The sequence below is a fragment of the Nerophis lumbriciformis genome, linkage group LG09, assembly GCF_033978685.3.
Source record: "Nerophis lumbriciformis linkage group LG09, RoL_Nlum_v2.1, whole genome shotgun sequence".
In the NCBI taxonomy this organism is placed as follows: domain Eukaryota; kingdom Metazoa; phylum Chordata; class Actinopteri; order Syngnathiformes; family Syngnathidae; genus Nerophis; species Nerophis lumbriciformis.
Genome location: NC_084556.2, coordinates 19569786 through 19595785, shown reverse-complemented (window position 1 = coordinate 19595785; position 26000 = coordinate 19569786). Strand labels below are relative to the sequence as shown.

General features: G+C 39.0%; 1 protein-coding gene across 3 annotated transcripts in view; it reads right to left on the bottom strand.

The window, feature by feature from the left end:
* Positions 1–6530, bottom strand: part of ephb4a (eph receptor B4a) — a 93250-nt gene extending 86720 nt beyond the window's left edge. For all 3 annotated transcript variants that reach the window (XM_061962368.1, XM_061962370.1, XM_061962369.1), the window contains exon 1: positions 5916–6530. In XM_061962368.1, coding sequence (XP_061818352.1) covers positions 5916–5997 — 82 coding nt within the window. In that variant the 5' untranslated portion in view covers positions 5998–6530. The remainder of the gene's footprint in view (positions 1–5915) is intronic.
* Positions 6531–26000: the final 19470 nt, after the last annotated feature.

Genomic DNA, 26000 nt, shown 5'->3' with positions numbered 1-26000 from the left:
GTGTATTTTAACTTTGTAATTTAAATGCAAACCTTTAAATCTCCAAGGAAAATAAAAAAATAATAACAACAAAATATAATTTGTCTGTTAGCAAAATGTTGCAGTTGAACAAAAATTACAACCAAAAGCAATAAAATGTGTTAATGAGGGGACTGGGGGGGCCTCAATTATACACAACCATGACAATAAATAAAACAGCTAAATAAAGTATTGACAAACAAGGTTACACTTCAATATTGAGCATGTAGGCAGAGGTCGAGTTGTACATTACTTAACTGACAATCAAGTTAGGACTTTCTTAAACAAAAGTTTTCTGTGAGCGCACACCATTTTGCACTGTTTAGTTTACACTGACCTGGCTTGTTCACCAAACGCGAAGTAAATGCGAAGTGAGTGTGGGCTGTGGAGTGGTTGTGTTTATATTATTTACACTTCAGACTTATCCAATATCGGCTTAGGCCTACCATCAAGTGGATATGAGATGTTACGTTACCCTGTAAAAAGTCTGAAAAACACAAGTCGTCTTACATTTGGGGCCTAGAGACATATACAGTCGTCCCCCGCCACATCGACAATAAATAAGAATATGCATGTATATCCTTTCAAATGCAATAAACTTTTATTTCTCGTGTATTTTAACTTTGTAATTTAAATGCAAACTTTTAAATCTCCAAGGAAAATAAAAAAATAATAACAACAAAATATAATTTGTCTGTTAGCAAAATGTTGCAGTTGAACAAAAATTACAACCAAAAGCAATAAAATGTGTTAATGAGGGGACTGGGGGGGCCTCAATTATACACAACCATGACAATAAATAAAATAGCTAAATAAAGTATTGACAAACAAGGTTACACTTCAATATTGAGCATGTAGGCAGAGGTCGAGTTGTACATTACTTAACTGACAATCAAGTTAGGACTTTCTTAAACAAAAGTTTTCTGTGAGCGCACACCATTTTGCACTGTTTAGTTTACACTGACCTGGCTTGTTCACCAAACGCGAAGTAAATGCGAAGTGAGTGTGGGCTGTGGAGTGGTTGTGTTTATATTATTTAGACTTCAGACTTATCCAATATCGGCTTAGGCCTACCAGTTGTCATTTCATTGGTTTTGAAAAACATTAATTTTGTTCTAAAAATATATTTCCAAAAAATGGTGTACTGAAAAAGAAGGTTATATTTCAGGGCCTTATATCCGAGTCATGGTCGTTCAATTTTACAGTTGTAGACTAAGTGTAGGGATTATAATGATAAACAGAAAAAAAATGTTCGACGGTCAGTATTACCAAATAAAATTTTAATTATCGTAAAACAGTGATTGATTACCTCACTTTGAAAAACTATTGATATTGCTCATTTCCCGGAGAAGCAGCTAGCACGCTAATCGCTGGCACATTATCGTCTTTCCTCATTACAAACAACATCTGTTTTGCTTTTGATATTAAACACTCCAAAGCCTTTACAAATTAAAACAGAAAAAGATGAACATATTTAAAAACTCAATAACCGAACAATATCTAATGTTTCTTCTACCAAGGAAGGTATATTGTGTATGTTCCTTTTTATTAAAAAAATAATAAAAATAACTCAGTGTGAGCACATTCAACAATACCGTGATAATTTTGGTCACAATAAACATGATCTAACATTTTCATATTGCCACATCCCTACTCTATGTAACACTTAAATAAGTTATTTATTAATTATCATTTCTTGGATAGTTAAGAAAGGTTGTAAGATAGTTTGACACTGAAATCGATCCTTTTAATATTGTTTTTTAAGTCAGAGGTGGAGCAGCTGAACAGATTGTGTTCGACCTTTCAGGTTGTACTGTACTCTAAAGTGTGCCGACAGAGGAGATCTTTATCCACAACACAGGAAAAACACTTCTTGTTCAGACTTGGCCAACAAAGACGGTCACGTGATGGCATCCTCAGCAAACTGAACAATTAATTTCTATAGGAGGCTGAATACAAGTAGTTCCTCTGCTTTAATAACAACAAGACTTCCCTGAGACTTTTATCACATAGATTCCAACTAATTAATGTTTGAATGCACACAATAAAAGCATGGCTGACCTCCTCCAAGCTATAGCATTGTGCTTCTGCAGACCTCCCCAGTTTCTAAGAAAGGGCCAACCAGGAGCAGCTGACAGATTGAAGTTCCTGCCACAGAATAAGTGAAGCCATGCATGGTCAGCATGTTCCTGTTGACAACCAAGCCTGGACTGAAATCCACATGTCTGGGATAAGTTAATTATTTTTTTGCTGGAATTATTTGGGAAATTAGCCACATTAACACTGACAGCTGGGACACAATGTGATCATCAATGCTTTGGTCAAAGCAACTTAATGGCGTCAGGACATATCAGGACAAACCCACATGATTAAAGAAGAAACACTAGATGACAGCAGCTGTGTGTATGTAAATATCATTAACCTGAAAAACCTGACGGGGAAATTAGGAATCAACCCCTGGCAGCAGTACCGAACAATACTGACGTATTGTTAATAGCATAAACTCTGCGGTTAAACAGCTTATCCATATTTTAACATATAATTAAAGCCAGCACTTTGCATGGCAAGCCAGGACAGTGCTTCTATGTATTGACTTTGTACTAATTTCTTGGCCATTCATGAGGAAGAAATAAACATTTGCGTTGGAGGAGGACAGAGACTTGATGAAACCAATGCACTCACACATCTGCCAAGGCATTAAAGTTTGTCACTTCAACTGGAATCTCTAGTTTCATCTACATCCAGTATACGGATCCAAAATAAGTACAATTGTTTCAACATGTTGACCTTGCCTTTATTAAATGTAAATTGCTGTGATGCAAGCAATCTGGATGAGATCCGGATTGAGCAAATTGATCATTTTTTCCCCATTCAAAAACATGTATGTAATGGGAGCATCTTTGGAAGACAATGGCTGTATTAAATGTACATTGCTATCATATATACCATATACCAATCTGCATCATATCTGGAATAAACCATTGACAAGTTTTGCACATGTGTATGAATATGTGGGAACATTGTCAAATGGGTGTATAAAATGTGAATTGCTGCCATATAAGCAATCTGGAGCAGAGCTGCATTAAACAAATTACATGGTTTGCCCGATATAAACAGCAGGGATTTTTAACCATGTTTATGTATGTAATGAGGACATTCTTGGAAGAAACCCCTTGTGTTAAAATGTGAATTACTACCATATAAGGAAACCAGATCAGGTCTGGATTAAACAATTAACATGTTTTGCTCAATATAAACAACAGATATGTTTAAACATGTTTGTGTACGCAAAGTAATGAGCTATCTTTGGAACAAAAAGCTTGTATTCAATGTATATTGCTACAATCCTGATCAGATCGGGATTAAACCATCTACAAGTTTTAGACATGTGTATGTATGTTATGGGAACATTGACGCCTATATAAAACGTGTATTGCTGCCATATAAGCAATCTGGATGAGTCCTGGATTAAACAATTGACATGTTTTGATAATTATAAAAACATACATTCTAAACATGTATGGATCAGAACTGGATTAAACCATTAACAAGTTTTGCACTGACATGTGTACGTATGTTATGGGAACATTGTGAAATGGGTGTTGATACTACGCCTGGGCGATATATACATTTTATAGATAAGAGTATTTTGTTGGAGACAAGTTCCAAAAATAAAAAAATCAATGTTTTTTTATTTTTAGGTTGATTGGCAACACTAAATTGGCCCTAGTGTGTGAATGCTGTCTGTCAATCTGTGTTGGCCCTGCAATAAGGTGGCGACTTGTCCAGAGCGTACCCCGCCTTCCGCCCGATTGTAGCTGAGATAGGCTCCAGCGCCCCCCCGCCACCCCGAAGGAAATAAGCGGTAGAAAATGGATGGATGGATAAAAATCAATGTTTTTTCTCCTCTTGCTACGGCATACTTTTTGCCCCCAGAAACTTCTGTAGCGTCCGCCCTGCCCCTTATTTCCTTAGTGGAGATTCATACACATATAGCACAACAAGGCTAATACTGTCAGTAGCTTGGTTTTGCGGCAATATTTTTTAAAGGCAGCAGCACAACAAACCTATTCCAGCAACTGAAACTGAGGCCTCCAGTCGAGTGCGGAAATTGCAACTTTTTACGAGGCAAACATGATTGTAGGTTAAAAAGCAGCTTACTGCTTACATCATGACGAGAAAGAAGCACAGTGGAGCACAATGATGATGATGCACACCGCCAAGATGTGTGAATGAAAACGCCTGCGTTTATCCACTTATTGAAATTATAGTTTTCTCAATTTTTTACTTGATTATTAATTTGCATTTAATGCTACATTTTCATTTACATAAGTATTTCAATTAAGTTTGCACTTTATTCATCTCAATGTTGGAGATTATTATTTATTTGCATGCAATGTGCAATAGTAAATTTTTGTTAACAAAATTATTTTATTCAAGACAGAAGTATTGCCTCCCAGAGGATGCTTTTAATTTAGTTAAGAGTACAGTTTATATCTGCTCTAAAAAGAACAACATTATTCAAATTAGAATTTTGCTAAAAGTAAGATGCAGTGCATGCAGTGTAATTTCAAACTGCTAGCTTGTGATCAAATAAAAGAACAACTTGTTTTGAAATATCTAGCACCCCCCGCGACCCCGAAAGGGACAAGCGGTAGAAAATGGATGGATGGATGATATTAAAGTAGGGGGAAAAAAATCGGATATCGAGTTTTTTGTGAAAAAATAGGAGATTTTATTTTTAGGTCATATCGCCCAGGCCTAATTGACACCTATATAAAACATGTATTGCTGCTATGTAAGAAATATGGATCAGATCTGGATTAAACAATGGTTTGCACAATATAAACGGCATACATTGTAAAATGTGGATACTCTTTGAAGAAAACACCTGTGTTAATTGTGAATTACTACCATACAAGCAATCTGGATCTGGATTAAACAATACATTTTTTTGCATATTTTAAACAGTGGCGATTGTTAAACATGTACGTGCATGAAATGGGGAAATCCTTGTAGGGAAAACAACCCATCATAAGAGATTTAGCAAAAACTGTAGACCAGTGGTGTCAAACTTACGGCCCGTGGGCCGGATCAGGTCCGCTAACAGGTTCTATCCGGCCCGCGGGATGACTTTGCTAAGTATAAAAATGAGCCGAAATTTTTTTGAAGGAAAGAAACTGCTGTTCTAAATGTGTCCACTAGATTTAGCAATAGCAATTCTTTATATCTTTGTAGATTATGCTACATATGTAAACAAAAAATAAACCACATGATGTTAGTGCACCAGTCGAGGAAAATGAGCAAACTATATAAAAAACATCCTGTAATTTGATTTTGATATTATTTTTTTTATCTTGATAGATTGAAAATTAACACCAATGAGTTGACTGATGAACATTATCACATGATTTATTTAGAAAGTATAAATAACGACAAATAAAGATAGAATACTATTAACCGCAACATGTGAGTGTAAAAAAAAAACCCTGATTTGTACATTTTCAGAATGTGCTAGTTCTATTTTTAAACAAAGAAAACAATCTGAAGTTGTCTTTATTTTTAAGTTATCGTGCCGTGATTTTACCAGTCTAGCCCACTTGGGAGTAGATTTTTCTTCATGTGGCCCCTGATCTAAAATGAGTTGGACACCCCTGCTGTAGACAGACAGGAAGTTGCAGTGAAAACAAACAAACCGACCCTTTAAAACACTAAGCGCACACATTATAGGAACATTTCATCACATGGTTCAAACAAGGTCTCTATGGTTACTTCTTGGAAATGTGTTTGCAAAAGCCTTTTTTTTTTTTAGAATGCCATGTGCTTTGGTAACCATGCACTCCCCCCCACCCCCTAAAACAAATAACAGTAGTAAAGAGTTAGGCAATGAGACTCACCTTCCTCTGCAGAAGCCTGAGGAGGAGCCCAGTCCAGGAAGATGCATCCCAGCAGGCCAATGATCCTGTATGTCAGCTCCATAGTGATGGTGATGGCTGCACAATGCACTTGTGTCCTCTGTTTGGGTGCCTCGGAGGAACAATCGGATGGTACCGGCGTCTCGGCTGTGTTCTCACCGACTGCAGACCAGTCTGCATTTAAAGTGGACTGCAGAGAGCCAAAACAGAGGGACTGAGGGCGGGTTCAATATTAAAGGTGGTGACAAATAGCAGGAGTCCAAGTTTGGAAAAAGTCCTGATTGGAAGAAGAAGTCATCAGTCGTCTGTCATGGTGACAACTTAACTAAAAGTCCAAAAGCGCTCCTCGCGTCCTCATAATGAGTCCTCCACTCCGTTTAATGATAGACAAAACAAAAACAAAAAAATTGAGCAATGCGATTTCCGTACTCCCTCAAAAGCACCGCACGAGTTGGCTTTCGGGAGAAAAAAACCCACCAAACCGAGGTAATGACAGGTGTTTAATAATAAAAACGGCCTTTTAAAAAACGGGTTCGTTCTCTAAAGAAGGTAAAAAAAAAGAATAACGTAATTGGTAAAAGTTGTCCTGGCGGTAGACGTCCGCGCTCCGAGCTGCTGTCGAAAAGATGACTGCAACTTCATCCTCGCCGCCAGTGGCGACACACACAGCTCCGCCCACTCTGCCGTTTCCATAGCAGCGGCGCCGGGAAAACTCGCGATAACAGACAAGGCTTCAGAAATGTCCCTTCAAAATAAAAGCGCACCCATAAAGTATTTTATTTACATTGTACTATACTTCACACGAAACAATTGAGGGGCATTTCATTTTTATTTTACTTTGTTTCATACGAAGATAAACTGAAACTGAAAATAAATGTCAATTAATATGCACTGCCCTAGTAATATTAAAATGAATAAATGAATTCTCTAAAGCAGTGGTTCTCAACCTTTTTTCAGTGGTGTACCCCTGTGATTTTTTTTAAATTCAAGTACCCCCTAATCAGAGCAAAGCATTTTTGGTTGAAAAAAAAGAGATAAAGAAGTAAAATACAGCACTATGTCATCAGTATCTGATTTATTAAATTGTATAACAGTGCAAAATATTGCTCATTTGTAGTGGTCTTTCTTGAACTATTTGGAAAGAAAAGATAGGTTTGTATTCATATTTATAAAGGATTTTTGAATTGTTGCTATTTTTTGAATATTAAAAAAAATCTCACCCACCCCTTGGCATACCTTCAAGTACCCCCAGGGGTACGCGTACCCCCATTTGAGAACCACTGCTCTAAAGCAACACATCACACAGAAAGTTGATAGCAAGCATGGCAACGATTAATAAATGATTCATCGCAGTTGCAGTAGCCAAATCCACATGATTATGAACATCCATCTTTCAGTAAGAACTATAATTACCCCCAAAAAATGGATTAACTTGCTGGAATATAAAAACAATATAACATGCATCCATAAACGTGGATGCATATGAAAAAGTGAAATGTATTTATCTGTACAGTAATCCATTTATTTATATCTGCACATTATTGCTCTTTTATCCTGCACTACAACGAGCTAATGCAACAAAATTCCGTTCTTATCTGTACTGTAAAGTTCAATTTTGAATGACAATAAAAGGAAGTCTAAGTCTAAGTCTAATGTGTATATGCATAATGAATTAAACATTAACTCAACACACCTCATGACAAAAATGTTCATCAGTCACATGAGACAGCTTGAAACCTGAAACTCACTCTTCACACATGCTCCTCTGGATGAGGTCATCCACTGACAATCTGTTCCAAGACCTATTGTTCTTTAGAAAAACGTCCTAATTGCCCCTTTTGCATCTTTTTCTCAATGTAAGGCGTGCCTACTGCCTAATCTTTTGTTTATCCCCAAAACAGAAAGCACATCTGGCAAAACGTTAAACTCTTTTTGTTTTATTTTGAAGCGTTTCCGTTTGTTCTGGTTGGTCCCTGTTGCTCTTGACGAACCCAAGGCAACAATACGTCTCTTTGAAAAGAGCACGTTGCTAAACGATGCTAGATGAAACCTGGTGGTAGAGGTAGGTACTATCACTCTATCCCCATTTAGCTGACCCGATTCTGTCCTGGATTTGGCCCCAAACTCCACTCTGCTGGTGTGTGTTTGGGGGCTGGGGGGCAGGGTCTGATTTTTTCTCGCCCGTATAATAATACATGCTCAAATGCTCCAACCTGAAGAATACCAGCTTTCAAGGACAATCCCTCAGGCCAGATAACCTTTGACCTGGGATTTAAAATGGCCGGGGTGTGTGAAATGCAGATACTGGACTTAGTGTATTTTCATTCCCGCCAAATGTAAGCATGGCAGATACTGCAAAATTCAAAAGCTTGAGTCTGCTGAGATAATATTGAAGTTGCATAATTAAACCAAGCCAGCTTTAGAAATGAGCTCGCGTGCATTGGCACGAGCTCGCTGGCCGCTTTGATACGCGCACAGTTAATGACATCTCTCCGGAATGTGCGATGTGAACACAACATTTTTTTAATGAGAGCCATAACATTACAGATTCATTACATCAGTGATGCGGCATAGGCTGTTTTCTTATCTAATTAACTGCCGTTTTTTCCCGGGGGAGACCGAATTGAATCAGTTCTTTTAGAAGATCTGGAAGTGAAGGCCCCGTTAATAAGCGGAAATGCAAATTTGAGGTCTAAATGACAAAATATAAATAAGACATTTGCAATTCGGCTGACTAACAAGGCCAGACTTGCGATTCATCTTGACAAGAGTAAATTCAAAGTGTGTGTTTTGGGGGCTGAAGTTGAATAAGAGCAGACACACCTTCTCATTCAATGGGTTTTCCTTATTTTCTTGACTATTTGCATTGTAGAGTGTCACTGAAGGCATAATAACTATAAATGAACACACATGGAGTTATGTACTTAACAAAAAAAGGTGAGATAACTGAAAACATGTTTTATATTGTAGTTTCTTCAAAATAGCATGCTTTGCTCTGATTACTTTTTTGCACGCTCTTGGCATTCTCTCGATGAGCTCCAAGAGGTATAGTCACCTGAAATGTTTTTTACTTCACAGATGTGCTTGAAGCTCATCGAGGGAATGCCAAGAGTGTGCAAAGCAGTAATCAGAGCAAAGGGTGGCTATTTTGAAGAAACTAGAATATAAAAGAGGGGTAGGGAACCTATGGCTCTCAATCAAGATGTGGCTCTTTTGACGACTGCATCTGGCTCTCAGATAAATCTTAGCTGACATTGCTTTTTTTTTTCATAGCCTTTATTTAACCAGGTAAAATCCCATTGAGATCAAAGATCTCTTTTCCAAGGGAGACCTTGAAACACTTAACACATTACTTAACACAATAAGTAATGAATAATTCTGCTGGTAATCAGTGTTAAAAATAACGTTGACAATATAAAACATTCTCATTTCAAATCACCTGACATTTATACTGTGTATATGTACATCATTTAAAAAAAAAAATTAAACGTAATTTTGTTACATGTTATATATCTTTTATTATTGAATGTATCAAATGTGATGAATATGTAATGGACCACAATGGAAACAAGCCTTTTGGCTTTTTGTGCCATCCATTTGCATTACAAGGATTACAAGATGTCAATAAACTTCTCAATCAATCAATCAATCATGCATTTGAATCCATGCATCGGTTTTCTACCGCACCTGTTCAAGAAGTCGCATTAATGGTAAGAAGTATTTGATTTATTATTGGTTAACTTCAAAATAACAATGTTATTAAAAAGAATAAGAGACTTATTATACTCAAAAAATGTTGGTCTTACTTAAAAATGCATGCATTTAGTTGTATTCAGTGTTCAAAAATATGATATGGCTCAAACCATTGACAAGTTTTGCACATGTGTATGAATATGTGGGAACATTGTCAAATGGATGTATACAATGTGAATTGCTGCCATATAAACAATCTGGAGCAGAGCTGCATTAAACAAATGACATGGTTTGCCCGATATAAACAGCAGGGATTTTTAAACATGTTTATGTATGTCATGGGGACATTCTTGGAAGAAACCCCTTGTGTTAAATGTGAATTACTACCATATAAGGAAACCAGATCAGGTCTGGATTAAACAATTAACATGTTTTGCTCAATATAAACAACAGATATGTTTAAACATGTTTGTGTACGTAAAGTAATGAGCTATCCTTGGAACAAAAAGCTTGTATTCAATGTAAATTGCTACAATCCTGATCAGATCGGGATTAAACCATCTACAAGTTTTAGACATGTGTATGTATGTTATGGGAACATTGACGCCTATATAAAACGTGTATTGCTGCCATATAAGCAATCTGGATGAGTCCTGGATTAAACAATTGACATGTTTTGATAATTATAAAAACATACATTCTAAACATGTATAACTAGGCAATGGGATAAATCTGGGACAAAATACACTTGTAGTCAATGTGAAAGACAACTATACAAGCAATCTGGATCAGAACTGGATTAAACCATTGACAAGTTTTGCACTGACATGTGTATGTATGTTATGGGAACATTGTGAAATGGGTGTTGATACTACGCCTGGGCGATATATACATTTTATCGATATGGCTCTCACGGAAATACATTTTAAAATATTTGGCTTTCATGGCTCTCTCAGCCAAAAAGGTTCCTGACCCCTGATATAAAACCTATTTTGGTTATTTCACCATTTTTTGTTAAGTACATCACTCCACATAGTTTTGATGCCTTCAGTGACAATCTACAATGTAAATAGTCATGAAAATATAGAAAACACATTCAATGAGGAGAAGGTGTGTCCAAACGTTTGGCCTGTACCGTACGTTAAAATGGCTGTACCTTATTGACATCACCTCAGGCTGTATGAACCAATGTCAAATGTCATAAGTCAAGACAACAAACCCAAGAAGAGGAGCACTGACTCAATTCCCCGCTGTGCCTTGACATGACTTTACAGCCATAACTTATCATACTTTAAAATCTTTTTCATGCCTCTTCAAGCCTTGCCAAGGATGAGTTTAAAAACGTAATATAAGTTTCCCCCGCTCGTAAGAACACATTTGAGATCAGGACGGCCGTGAGGAAAATGCTCTTTTTAGCTCGCCAAATCAGATAAAAAAAACTGTTTAAATGTGTTTCCACTTCATTGAAAGCGGTACTTTGCTTTGGAGGGAAGACAGGTAGCTTGCTGGACAGATGTCTTTTGTCTCAGACCAAAATGAATAGGATTAGATTGCTGTATTTAGGGGGGCGGAGGCTGGCTAATTCCTACCATTTTAATACGGGCCCAGAGGGGGCAGCTAACGCCACACTCAGAGCCGTAGCCCTAACACTATTCATGTCTTTTAATCAGGGCAAATCCCATTATAGGAGGAGGACATCAAATAAGAGTTCTGTTCTTTGAGGAGATACAGTCAAAACTTGCTGCAAGCCTTTAATACAACCATGCCAGTGTGATTTTTTATTTTATTATGTTTTTCTGATCCTATTTTTAATTATACTTATTTATTATTTTATATTTTTTAGAATACTCTTTGCTCATTTTTACATCCAACACAATACCAATATTGGAGTCTTGAGTATTGCCCAATACGGATACTATATTCGCCAGTGACGTGCAGTCAGGGGAGGCAGGTGAGGCGGGGCCTCACGTGCCATCATGGAAAGAAAAAAAAAGTAAAAAGAAAAAAAAATGTAATTGTTATATTCATCCAGTGATTATACTATAAAGTTATTTTCCATTTAACTACACCAGTATTAGAGTATTTTTATTCAAAATCTCTGAATTTTCACATTTGCCGTTCAAATACTGAGAAGAGACTTGCGGTGAGTCACCAGCCAGTTGAGGCACGTCACTGAGTTGAGCCTCACCATGGATTGCGCAATGACTCGGCTAACTGCTGGTCTGCTGTGCAGTGAGACCGTATTGCTATATGAATTATATTATACATTTCCATAGTTTAGTTAGCTGAGGTATATAATGTACAGTGTATTTTGTCAACAACTGTATGTGTGTAACGTATTTCTTGTGCTGAGCAATCATAAAACTGCTGCGAAGACGCACTGGCTGAGGCTCGCAGTAATCCCGCCTCATGGTGGTAGAGGGCGCTAGTGATCCCAGAGATCATTCTTGCGACTACTCGGCTGCAGAAGAAGTGACAACAAGCAGCAACGGTTAGCAGCGATCGTTTATTTTTTCCACTCGCCTGGACTTTTAACATGGAGGATTACATATCTAAAATAAAACCGTTTTCTAAACTGGACTTTCAATCGAAGCAGGATGTAATAATCAAAGGAAGATCTCCATCGAGACAGAGAGATTTTTAAAACTGAAGAAAGATAAGGAAGACTTCTATAAACAAGTTATCGATGCTTTAGTTCAGAAGGAGCGGCGCATGGACTTCATTTATAAGTAAAGGTAAGACCATAATAAAGTTTTTTTTTTTTATTAAATGTGCTTTTTTGTGTGCTACAGTTTGTATGTGTAAAGTTAAAGTTAAGTTAAAGTACCAATGATTGTCACACACACACTAGGTGTGGTGAAATTTGTCCTCTGCATTTGACCCATCCCCTTGATCACCCCCTGGGAGGTGAGAGGAGCAGTGGACAGCAGCGGCGCCGCGCCCGGGAATAATTTTTGGTGATTTAACCCCCAATTCCAACCCTTGATGCTGAGTGCCAAGCAGGGAAGAATGCTGGTATGAGCTTTTAAACATAACCCGTTAACTGCTGCCAATCAAATGGTGAATAAGATACTCTTAAGGGTTCATATGTTTGTAAATCTGACTGTGATGAAGTCAGTGTCTCACCAGCCATCAACCTCACTGCACGTCACTGCTATAAGACCATGCTAATGTGTATTTTTGATAGATTTTGATAGATTAGCAATTCCCGGGACCAGTTTTCAGTACTTTTGTGTATGTTTGAATTTGTCAATAAATGTTAATTTAAAAGAAAAATAATCTGTCTTTTTAAAAAAAAAAACATTTAGCACCGAGCTGTGATGTCCACTTGTAATTTTGTCTAATTTACGAGTACTGTTCTGTATTAAATAGTCGGCTTGCAAGCAGTTGCAATTCAAAGAGGTTAGATGGCAGTAGTGTATAGACTAGCGCAGAGCCAGTTTGGCCAACTCGGTTTAAAAAGTTGATAGCAAACACTGTGGTCACGTGAGGGGCTTGGAAACCGAGTTGGCCACATTCTCTTTATACATGCTCTGGACTACTGGCGTGTTGCCTTAGCCAGGAAATAGACTTTGCCATTTAATTGAATGTGCCGGATTTTGCTTTTTGTTGAACCCTACAAAGTGTTTATAGTGTAAGTATTGTACTTATTCACACCAGTTGTTTGATTGTAACGTGCATGTCAGGAGCTTGCATGGCTCCGTTATTTTTGACCCCAAGATGCAGGAACCAGGAGAGCGATGAGCAGGTAAGATGCTTTTAAAGTCCTACCAGAAAAAAAAATAAAATAAAAAAAAATAAATAAATAAATTTAAAAAAAGTCCTACCGAAACCCACTACTACCGACCACGCAGTCTGATAGTTTATATATCAAAGATGAAATCTTAACATTGCAACACATGCCAATACGGCCGGGTTAGCTAACTAAAGTGCAATTTTAAATTTTGCGCGAAATATCCTGCTGAAAACGTCTCGGTATGATGACGCCTGCGTGTGACGTACGGATTGTAGAGGACATTTTGGGACAGCATGGTGGCCAGCTATTAAGTCATCTATTTTTATCACAAAATTCCCTAGTATTCTGGACATCTGTGTTGGTGAATCTTTTGCAATTTGTTCAATGAACAATGGAGACAGCAAAGAAGAAAGTTGTAGGTGGGAAGCGGTGTATTGCGGCAGGTGTTGTGCTGGATAACGCACCCCCGCCGTAGAACGCACCCCCTGACTGTTGTGCCGGATAACACAGCCGGTGTTTCATTGTTTACATTCCCGGAAGATGACAGTCAAGCTTTACCATTGGCCTGTGGAGAACTGGGACAACAGAGACTCTTACCAGGAGGACTTTGAGTTGGATACGCAGACGCGGTACCGTGAGTACGCATGCAGCTGCGGCTTCCAAACATTTGATCGCTTGCCCGTACATGCGTGCCGCTATGTGCATGTCACGTACGTAACTTTGGGGACTTTGGGGAAATATATGTGCTGTATGAACTTTGGGGAGGTGAACGGTACTTTGGGCTGTGGGATTGAGTGTGTTGTGCAGGTGTTTGAGTTGTATTGGCGGGTTATATGGACGGGAGGGGGGAGGTGTTTGTTATGCGGGATTCATTTGTGGCATATTAAATATAAACCTGGTTGTGTTGTGGCTAATAGAGTATAAATATGTCTTGTGTTTATTTACTGTTTTAGTCATTCCCAGCTGAATATCAGGTCCCACCTGCCTCTCACAACATCTTCCCTATCTGAATCGCTCCCACTGCCCTCTAGTCCTTCACTCTCACTTTCCTCATCCACAAATCTTTCAGCCTCGCTCAAATTAATGGGGAAATCGTCGCTTTCTCGGTCCGAATCGCTCTCGCTGCTGGTGGCCATGATTGTAAACAACGTGCGGATGTGAGGAGCTCCACAACCTGTGACGTCAAGCGCAAATCGTCTGCTACTTCCGGTACAGGCAAGGCTTTTTTTTATCAGCGACCAAAAGTTGCGAACTTTATCGTCAATGTTCTCTACTAAATCCTTTCAGCAAAAATATGGCAATATCGCGAAATGATCAAGTATGACACATAGAATAGACCTGCTATCCCTGTTTAAATAAGAAAATCGCATTTCAGTAGGCCTTTAATATCATAAACAGAAAAAGAAGCAGTCGTGCATGTACGGTCCAAACATAAAGTCAATCCTCGAGCACAGGAGTGCGCGAGACAGGCATAAATAGAAACATGCTGATTGGCAACAAGTGTGGACCGGCTGCCAAACAACAGCAGGTGAGGGGAAAAACAGCGCTCAGCGGGACAAGCAGGAAATAGAACCAAAATAAGAGCACTGACAGGAAGTAACCACAAAACAAGGAAGCACAAACAGAAATAAAGTGACAGATCGTCACAGTGCATCTTATTTGTAGATTTTATTCCCAAATGCAGAGGTGTTGAAATCCCTCCATCCATCCATTTTCTACCGCTTGTCCCTTTCGGGGTCGAAATTGCTACGTAAAATCGCTAATACTAATCAGTAGCATGTAGGACATTTTGAAAGGTGCAGCCTTACTGTGCTCACTGCCTTCTTCTTGCTTTGTTGCTGGAGCCTGCAGCCAGACATGACGTCAGGTGCGAAGACGGTATTGAATCATCTTTATGTTAATCGGTACCTGGCAGTACCGACGGACTTCGAACTTCCTATGAAAATACCGAATTTGGTAGCCGTCTCCATAGTTATATATTTCAAGCTATGTCATAATTTTCCAGCCTAAGCAGCAAGCCCTAAATCATAGTCACTGTTTCAGGGTTGCGCCTGTCAAGAAAATGCCAATTGTTCATTCTCCCCGTGGTGCTAAAAAGAAGGAATTCACCATTAATCTGAGCACAGTGGCACCAAGCAGCAGGGATCTGCATTTTTCTTCTGCAAACTTGAAAAGCGGCCTCGGTTCTTCTCATCACGCCCCGCCATGCGTCCATCTGATGGTGAAGCAACTGATCTTTTGTGGATTCTGCACGGTCCACAGATAGGGCGGCAGGGACGTGACATCATCCAGATTGGCCAAAAAATGAGTGCACAGTTTGAGACGGCCAGCTGGGACGTCATGGGCTAATCGGCAAAGAAGAAGGAAAAAAAAAAATATGGAGGCAGCGGTGCAAAGAATGAATGCCTTAAAAGCTGCTCAGCAGGCTGAAAATGAATAATAGAATATGATCATTGAAGGAAGCTGCATGATCCTTTACTCCGGACTGGAACTGCCATGTTGCAATGTTACAAATGATGGCTGATGTAGCCTCCATGTTCTGGAGGCCGATGACTAACAGCTGAATTTCCTTGCTAATCATCCCGGTTATAAAATATGTGCAGCATTACAAACCCCACGCATGAAATATCTCATGCAGCACTTTAATTAAAGCATATTTGTGGACGGAATGCTGTGCAGCACTCAAAGACTACTGATGATGATATCTGCTATGATGGTTTGTGGAACGCTGCTTTCACAGACTCTTCTTAAGTCGGAAATCTTTCTATCCAATCCTTCAGTTGAGTTTTCCAGGGCACACATGGCAGCTTTTATTTCGTCAGCTTTTTCACTGCACACATACTGTAAACACGGCGGAGATCCGCCTCATCTGGAAGAACAACAACTGACTAATTCCGCCTGATAATCTAATATGAAAAGAATATCACCTTCGTGCTGCACAAGTGATCTAAATGATCCCGCTAATTTCTCTCTGCAGGCTCCCACGCTCGCTACGGGCGGCTGAAATTGTACCCTAATTACAGCCTCGATTTAATGATACAATTTGAAAGCTTTCCTTGAGCGTCTTCCTTGAGATTTATTTGGCTTCCTGGCAGCAAAAGCACTAAATTGGTTGAGAATTTGTGACTCGCAGCGTCTTTGAATTTTTCCAAATGAAAGAGAGGAACACATGACCACACGGTAATAAAAACATATTTTTCCATGCCTATAAGCTTCCCGTTCACATGCAAACTCTTAGATGTCTAAAAACAAATAGACTACTTATACATATTTTTCTGAACTTGTGTCCGAAAATGTTATTTGCATGTAGGACTGTTGACCAAATTATTTTTTTAGACTTTTAGTAGAAACATTTCCATGGGAATATATTGATGGGTGTATATATAGGGATGGCTATCTTTCATATTTGAACCAGTACAGTACCATAAACAGTATTGGTACTCAACAGTAGTATACCAATCTTTTGTATTTTGTGTGTGTTGAGGTTTTCATAAATATTAATTTGCTTAATAATAAAATAAATGTTTTTAATTTAACATTTATCACTGAATTAATAATACCGGTGCTGTACAGTTGTTTTTTATTATTTTCCTACACTTCCGAGTCTCATTTGCAAGTATTCTCTCACTTCAATTTGTTTGTGTTGCCGTCAGGAAGTAGTGTTTGCCATTAAGTTGAATGTGCTGACTAATCACCAACTTTGAAGGTGTTAAAATCGCCATATAAAATCGCTAATGCTAATCAGTAACATGTATATGACATATACCATGTAAAAATTACCATCCCTTGCTTTTGAGTCTTTTCTATCAGGCATACTTACTTTGTAAAATTGCAACATTACCTATAGAGACAGTCCGCTACAAGTGCAAATACACTTGTATTCCCGCCAAGTGCTTGAGCCGGTGCCAAGTCTGCAACCAAACACAAACCAAACATGTATATCTAAAGTTTGTGACTTCATTTTCTCTTTATTCGAGGATTCAAGGAACGTCTGTCACGGCTGTGTTGGTCTGGAACCTCAGGATGCAGAGAGAGCAGGTGAAGTGCAGGTAAGAAGAGCCTTTATTAGTAAATGACAGGTAAACAAAAAACAAAGAAGTGCAGCAGGGAAGTGCACAAAGAGCAAATCAATGATTCACCCTATCCTACTGACGAGGCTGTTTTAAGAGGCTGCCGGATTGCCAATCAGGGACATGTGTGTCCTGATTACCAGTCGGGGACAGGTGAGGATGTGGTGGTGGAGGCAAACGGGAAGTCGAAAGAAAAAATATTAGCGCTGGACAGGAAATAAAACACCAGAAAATAATATTTACTGTCGTGAGAGATTATGACAACTTCCTTCAATCCTTGCATAAAGAGGAAAATAAGTCACAAAATGTATCAAAAGAGTCACAAATATGACTTTTTTTTTTGTTTTGGGATAAAAAAAAATCAACATGAATGCCTTTCAATAGGCAGCCACAATACTGTATACGTTCAACAATAAATATAGAAAAATATATTTAAAAAGTCCTTGGACGTTCGTGAAAAGGTAGCATGTTTTTGCAAACTTATTTTATTTCTTGCTATGTCACACACTAAAAAATTATGGGTTGTTTTATTCTACCCAAATGCTGGGTTGAGCCTGTTGGGTCATATTTATGGGTTATTTCTAAGGAGTTAGGTAGTTTTCCTGACCTAACCAGTAACCCAGCTGGTTGGGTTACTGGTTGGGTCAGCTCTGGGACGTTGCCCATCCCAAAAAAACAAGTGACAACCCAGCAAGGAAGTGCAAAACCCAAAACCAGTGAAGTTGCCACTTTGTGTAAAAGGTAAATAAAAACAGAATACAATGATATGCAAATCCATTTCAACTTATATTCAATTGAATAGACTGCAAAGACAAGATATTTAATGTTTGAACTGAGAAACCAAATTTTTTTTTGCAAATAATCATTAATTAAAAATTTAATGGCAGCAACACATTGCAAAAAAGTTGGCAGAGGGACATTTTTACCACTGTGTTACATGGCCTTTCCTTTTAACAACACTCAGTAAACGTTTGGGAACTGAGGAGACAAATTTTTGAAGCTTTTCAGGTGGAATTATTTCCCATTCTTGCTTGATGTACAGCTTAAGTTGTTCAACAGTCCAAGGTCTCCTTTGTCGTATTTTAGGCTTCATAATGTGCCACACATTTTCAATGGGAGACAGGTCTGGACTACAGGCAGGCCAGTCTAGTACCCGCACTCTTTTACTACGAAGCCATGCTGTTGTAACACGTGCAGAATGTGGCTTGGCATTGTATTGCTGAAATAAGCAGGGGCGTCCATGAAAAAGACGTTGCTTGAATGGCAACATATGTTGCTCCAAAACCTGTATGTACCTTTCAGCATTAATGGTTGCCCATGCTTTGGGCACTAATACACCCCCATACTATCACAGATGCTGTTTTTTTAACTTTGCGCCTATAACAGTCCGGGTGGTTCTTTTCCTCTTTGGTCCGAAGGACACCACGCCCACAGTTTCCAAAAACAATTTCAAATGTGGACTCGTCAGAACACTTTTCCACTTTGCATCAGTGCATCTTAGAGGAGCTTGGGTCCAGCGAAGCGTTTCTGGGTGTTGCTGATAAATGGCTTTGGCTTTGCATAGTAGAGTTTTAACTAGCACTTAAAGATGTAGCGACAAACTGTAGTTACTGACAGTGGTTTTTCTGAAGTGTTCCTGAGCCCATGTGTTGATATCCTTTACACACTGATGTCGCTTTTTGATGCAATACCTCCTGAGGGATCCAAGGTCACGGGCATTCAATGTTGGCTTTCAGCCTTGCCGCTTACGATTTTTCCAGATTCTCTTAACCCGTTAATGATATTACGGACCGTACACGGTGAAATCCCTAAATTTCTTGCAATAGCTGGCTGAGAAATGTTGTTCTTAAACAACTTGCTCACGCTTTTGTTCACAAAGTGGTGACCCTCGCCCCATCCTTGTTTGTGAATGACTGAGCATTTCATGGAGGCTGCTTTTATACCCAATCATGGCACCCACCTGTTCCCAATTAGCCTGTTCACCTGTGGGATGTTCCAAATAAGTGTTTGATGAGCATTTCTCAACTTTATCAGCCTTTTTTGCCACTTGTGCCAGCTTTTTTGAAACATGTTGCAGGCATCAAATTCCAAATGAGCTAATGTTTGCAAAAAATAACAAAGTTTACCAGTTCGAACATTAAATATCTTGTCTTTGCAGTCCATTCAATTGAATATAAGTTGAAAAGGATTTGCAAATCATTCTATTCGGTTTTTATTTACGATTTACACAATGTACAATTTACCCTGCAGTTGGTTCTCTCCTGGCTTCTTTTTACCTCCTGAGACGGCGTCAAGCTGTCACCCTCGTGCAGAGTAAAGGAAAGGTTTGTATGTACTTTATAAGTTGCCTTATAAAGAAACTTATAAATATCACTGTCTGTTGAATGCTAGTTATCCCTACACCAGCTTCATCCTTATAGCTAGCGGGGGGCGTGGTCTCAATGCACCATTTGTTCACGGTGATCAGTGCGGGGTGACGTCACAGGAAGTGGGGGTGGCCTAAACCGGAAGACGATGTACATCCTATCTGGTCGCCATTTGTTTTGTAGTTCTCTCAAGACAACCACCATTTTAGTTGTAGTCCATATGTTATGATGATGTATGACTCCTACAGGCAGAGGTCGGTATTGCAACTAGTTTGCAAGCACCCCACTTCTGCCTAAGAGGTGGCAAAATCATTACGACTACAAGAAAGATGTCCGACAGCTTCAAAAACAACAAGTGGCAATCCTGACGTCCTCCTGCAGGGAGTCGAGCTTGACTTCCCAGAGTGCACTGCTGCTACAATTTGTGTTTTTGATGGATTTATGGAATCATTTATTGTTATTTTGTTGCAAATTACATATTACTTGTTTGTTTTCAAACATTTAATTGCAATCAAACTCAGTTTTAGGGAGAAAAAAAGTTGAATACACCTTTAAGAAGAACCAAAAGTTGCAACTGTGAGTGAGGATGGTGTGTGGAATAGCTAAGTGCTAAGTCTCTCAAGTAACCATAGTAACAAAACTAAGAAACAGATCTCCATCATTTGCATTACAAGTCAAGCCGGAGGGACTTCACGTTAAATAATGGCTCATTGTTAAGGCACTTCAAAATCATTATAACATTGTAATTGTCTGAAAAACAAGCTTCACACACCAATAATATGCTGTGTCGTGAATCTTGCCTCCAAAGAAAGAAGGCGGACAATTTCAAAGCTACTAGTAGAATTTATTACACTTCTTCCTATTGCCGTCATGAATCGTTATGAGCTTTGAACTTCAACACCATGAAAATAACCAATTTAGTTGGTAGAATGAACGCAGCATTGCAGTTAAAGTGACCAAACATTTGGTTTGACTTCATAAAATATCTTGCTGGGTTATAAATAAGAAACCCAGCAGTTTTTTGAGTGCAGTTGTGTGAAATGTTCACCTTAAATATATTTCTTCATACAGATCATTGTAGTTCGCTGAGCTCCACACAAGGATCTGGGCTCAAAGGCAATGCAAACTCCTTCCAGATAGCAAAAAATAAAGAACCAATCAAGATCGCTGGGCGGGATTTCATAGATGTAATAATAATAATAATAAATAATAATTAATTACATTTGTAACGCACTTTACATTTGTTAAAATCTCAACGTGCTACAAAGTATTTAAAAAAAAAAAAAAGGTACAAAATAAACATTCAAATTTAGAATACATAATAGAAAATTAAAGGGGAACATTATCACCAGACCTATGTAAGCGTCAATATATACCTTGATGTTGCAGAAAAAAGACCATATATTTTTTTAACCGATTTCCGAACTCTAAATGGGTGAATTTTGGCGAATTAAACGCCTTTGTAATATTCGCTCTCGGAGCGATGACGTCGCAACGTGGCGTCACATCGGGAAGCAATCCGCTATTTTCTCAAACACATTACAAACACCGAGTCAAATCAGCTCTGTTATTTTCCGTTTTTTCGACTGTTTTCCGTACCTTGGAGACATCATGCCTCGTCGGTGTGTTGTCGGAGGGTGTAACAACACGAACAGGGACGGATTCAAGTTGCACCAGTGGCCCAAAGATGCGAAAGTGGCAAGAAATTGGACGTTTGTTCCGCACACTTTACCGACGAAAGCTATGCTACGACAGAGATGGCAAGAATGTGTGGATATCCTGCGACACTCAAAGCAGATGCATTTCCAACGATAAAGTCAAAGAAATCTGCCGCCAGACCCCCATTGAATCTGCCGGAGTGTGTGAGCAATTCAGGGACAAAGGACCTCGGTAGCACGGCAAGCAATGGCGGCAGTTTGTTCCCGCAGACGAGCGAGCTAAACCCCCTGGATGTCTTGGCTCACACCGTCCCTTATGCCACCGAAGATGATCAGGAGAAGAATATCGACCCTAGCTTCCCTGGCCTGCTGACATCAACTCCAAAACTGGACAGATCAGCTTTCAGGAAAAGAGCGCGGATGAGGGTATGTCTACAGAATATATTAATTGATGAAAATTGGGCTGTCTGCACTCTCAAAGTGCATGTTGTTGCCAAATGTATTTCATATGCTGTAAACCTAGTTCATAGTTGTTAGTTTCCTTTAATGCCAAACAAACACATACCAATCGTTGGTTAGAAGGCGATCGCCGAATTCGTCCTCGCTTTCTCCCGTGTCGCTGGCTGTCGTGTCGTTTTCGTCGGTTTCGCTTGCATACGGTTCAAACCGATATGGCTCAATAGCTTCAGTTTCTTCTTCAATTTTGTTGTCGCTACCTGCCTCCACACTACAACCATCCGTTTCAATACATTCGTAATCTGTTGAATCGCTTAAGCCGCTGAAATCCGAGTCTGAATCCGAGGTAATATCGCTATAGCTTGCTGTTCTTTCCGCCATGTTTGTTTGTGTTGGCTTCACTATGTGACGTCACAGGAAAATGGACGGGTGTTTATAACGATGGTTAAAATCAGGCACTTTGAAGCTTTTTTTAGGGATATTACGTGATGGGTAAAAATTTTTTTAAAACTTCGAAAAATATAATAAGCCACTGGGAACTGATTTTTAATGGTTTTAACCCTTCTGAAATTGTGATAATGTTCCCCTTTAAAATAGAAATAAAAACATGAAACACACTAGATAAACACTAGATAAAGCATAGAAACACAGATAAAATAGAAATAAAAACATGAAAGCACTGGATAAAACAGATAGACAAGCAGTGCATTTAAAAAGAAGAAGGCAGAGAAATTAGATAAAAGCTGTGCTAAAAAGGTGGGTTTTAAGTCCCTTCTTCAGATGTGACGTAGGGCCGAAGGGAGTGTTTGATTCAAACAACAATGGCGGCAAGTCGTGTGCTGACATTGATTCTGCTATTGCAACTGTTTTGCGACATCGATCGAATATTAATTCTGTAAAAGATGAACAAAGAACGGTTTTGAAGGCATTTATTGGTGGCTAGGATGTTTTGGCTCTTCGTCTGACCGGGTTTGGATTTCCCAGCATCGCTCTCATCAGCGTCACGGGTTGATTTGGATGTGAGTGGCTGAAGTAGCACGTCATTCAAGATAACAGACAAGTGGTTTATCCAATCACATACAATGATTTATTTTTACAAGGCCCCGCCTTCTGAAATACATCTCATATTGAGAATTCCCAGATCTTTTTGTGGAGCTCAGCAAACTACAATGATCTGGCGAGAGTCAGGTTACATTTTGTCATTGATCAATGAAAAACATGTATCTGACTGTTTTCTTTTTATACTAACAGACTGAAATGGACATTGGTATGTATGTAAAAAATGGAGATACATAAGTTCTGTTGGGCAGTAACACATTCTAAATCAAACCAATAAACAATTTCTGTGATATTAGCGTTACGTTCCTGTGTGTGGGTGCTTGCGCCACGCCTCCACCCACAGAGACAAAGACAATGGATGAATGACAAGAGGGTTTTTTCATTCCATTATGAATAACTCACAGTTATGGGTTTATTTTAATCTATCAGGAAATGTCCAAATATGATACAGTATATAAAACAAGTCATTTCATTTAGGGTACTTGTTTACTATTGGATAAGGTCTGTGCTTTCTGAGTGCTTTTCTAGTTCTTGTGCATTTTTTTATACTGGTAATGACGTTCTCCATGCCTCTATTTGGCAAAATGGCTATACAGTGTTGTGTCATAGCGCCACCTGTTTTTGGTATGTACACATTTCTAAAAACGTGAACATGAATGGCTTCATAAATTCAGATTTATAAGAAACAACATTACTTTTCATGATTCCCCCCTATCATCCATCTGTGCATCACCCACCAGCTGGTGGCGCCATGCATTCCAGGAACTTCTGTTTGCAACTGACACCTGCTCATGTCTGAGGGAGCCATCCTTGGATCCTTGATGGACAAGCCACATTTTCTTATAGTGTGTGCTAAACTACAGACTTTTGAAAAACGTATTACAGGAACAGATTTCCTCGTAAAATAAGCATTTTGAGAAAAAAGATGAATGGATTTACTTTGCACATGTATCTTGCAGGGGCCAATTTAGAATTGTAGAAGATCTGTGGCTTAGCTCAGCGATGGGTTTCTTAGTGTTCTCCAAAAATTGGTGCTTTTTTTTAATGCCAAGACATCTGAACTTTCAAAGTGGCCTAGTGGTTAGAGTGTCCGCCCTGAGGTCGTGAGTTCAAACCCTGGCCGAGTCATACCAAAGACTATAAAAATGGGACCCATTGCCTCCCTGCTTGGCACTCAGCATCAAGGATTGGAATTGGGGGTTAAATCACCAAAAATGATTGCCGAGCACGGCCACCGCTGCTGCTCACTGCTCCCCTCACCTCCCAGGGTGTGAACAAGGGGATGGGTCAAATGCAGAGGACAATTTTCACCACACCCAGTGTTTGGGTGACAATCATTGGTACTTTAACTTAACTTAACTTTAAATTCTGACCACAAAAAGCACCATAATATACTTGTATGCACTAATATGCTTTAATGAAGCAAAAATGATCATCACCCAAGCTTCTTTGGATTCTTCCCATGTAACTATGTAGAGAGAAAAGCATTTTAAGCGATACAACTAAAACATTTGCAACTTTATCTTGCTATTATTGCGCTTTGCAGAAAACATGAGCCAAAGTAGCCACCCCCTTTCGCCGTCCCTGGTATCCTGTTTACATCACGTTCAGGGTGTACAGCAAACTGTTTACATCCTTGACAATGTTTACGTCTCTATGCATTCCTGCACTTTAGTTTTCGACCATATGCAATTTGGCACACACAGCTATACATTTTCTTTTTATGTGTGTGTGTGTCTAGTAGTGGTAGTAGTTTATTCTGAGCATGCTTACATCAAAATCAAAATTGTTTACAGTTCACAGTTTAACAGATCCAAAAAGGAGTAGGAAAAAGCAAAGCGTATTTACTCCTACCCCTTTATCATATCGCATCCCAGCAAATTACTGGTAAGTTTGTTCACTTCCTGTGCTCAAAATGCGCTATTCGAAAAATGGCTGGAAACATCAGGCCCCCAGTGAAACCCCAGAAATAGGGCAAAATACTAATGTTGAAGTTTACAGGTTGAATGCCGGAAAGGCACTGTTAGACCATTAAGGGATAGTCAGAAAAGGGCTTGGAGTATACATATTTTTCGTAATGACATTAATTTTATTGATATTTTAAAAACTATTTTTGCTTTTTATGGTGACTTTGCGCTCATTTTGGGACATGTTTTGTTTTTAAAAGGGCGATTCCTGTTTTTCAAGGGACAGTTGGCAAACGATACAATTACTGTATTTTCCGGGCTATAGAGTGTACAGGTATTTAAGCCGCGCCCACCAAATTTAAGAATAAATAAATATTTCTACATATATTAGTCGCACCGGACTAAAAGCCGCAGATATATACCGGTACGAAATATTTTGTAAAAGTTTAGGTCCTCACATTAATTGTTTCCAAATGGTGCTTGTCACAGTGCAGTAAAACGGCTGACCAAACAAAACAGAAGTCATCGTCAATTACACATGCAATTGTAAGTTAAAAATACTAATACAGACACTTGTAAACATGTTAGCATATTCGCGACGCTAACTTGGTTACATTACAGAAGCACATACAAATGTGCATGAAAACACTCCTACAGACGTCACACATGGTACGGTTTAGTAAGTAGGAATTGTTTTAGTTATATTGTAAAACTTACAAACGTACAAACGCTGCTTGGAGTGATGAATGAAGAATCCTTTCGATCAGAAACGCTGCGGACAGTTACTCTTCCGTTTCAAGGCATGAAACAGGACGTACATTTTTCAACCCGCAGCACCTGCAGTGAGCGAACTCGTCCAAAGGATGGCACATTAGCACAAACAATAACACACACACACCTTTTCAATGTCTCTGTCTGTGTTGAAAAACTATTTGTTGAATACAACATACGAGGACATATTGGGAGAGTGGCCCTGCCAGCAACCTGAGGGTTCCTGGTTCAATCCCCACCTTCTACCAACCTCGTCACGTCTGTTGTGTTTTTGAGCAAGACACTTCACCCTTGCTCCTGATGGGTCGTGGCTAGCATGGCAGCTACCACCATCAGTGTGTGAATGGGTGA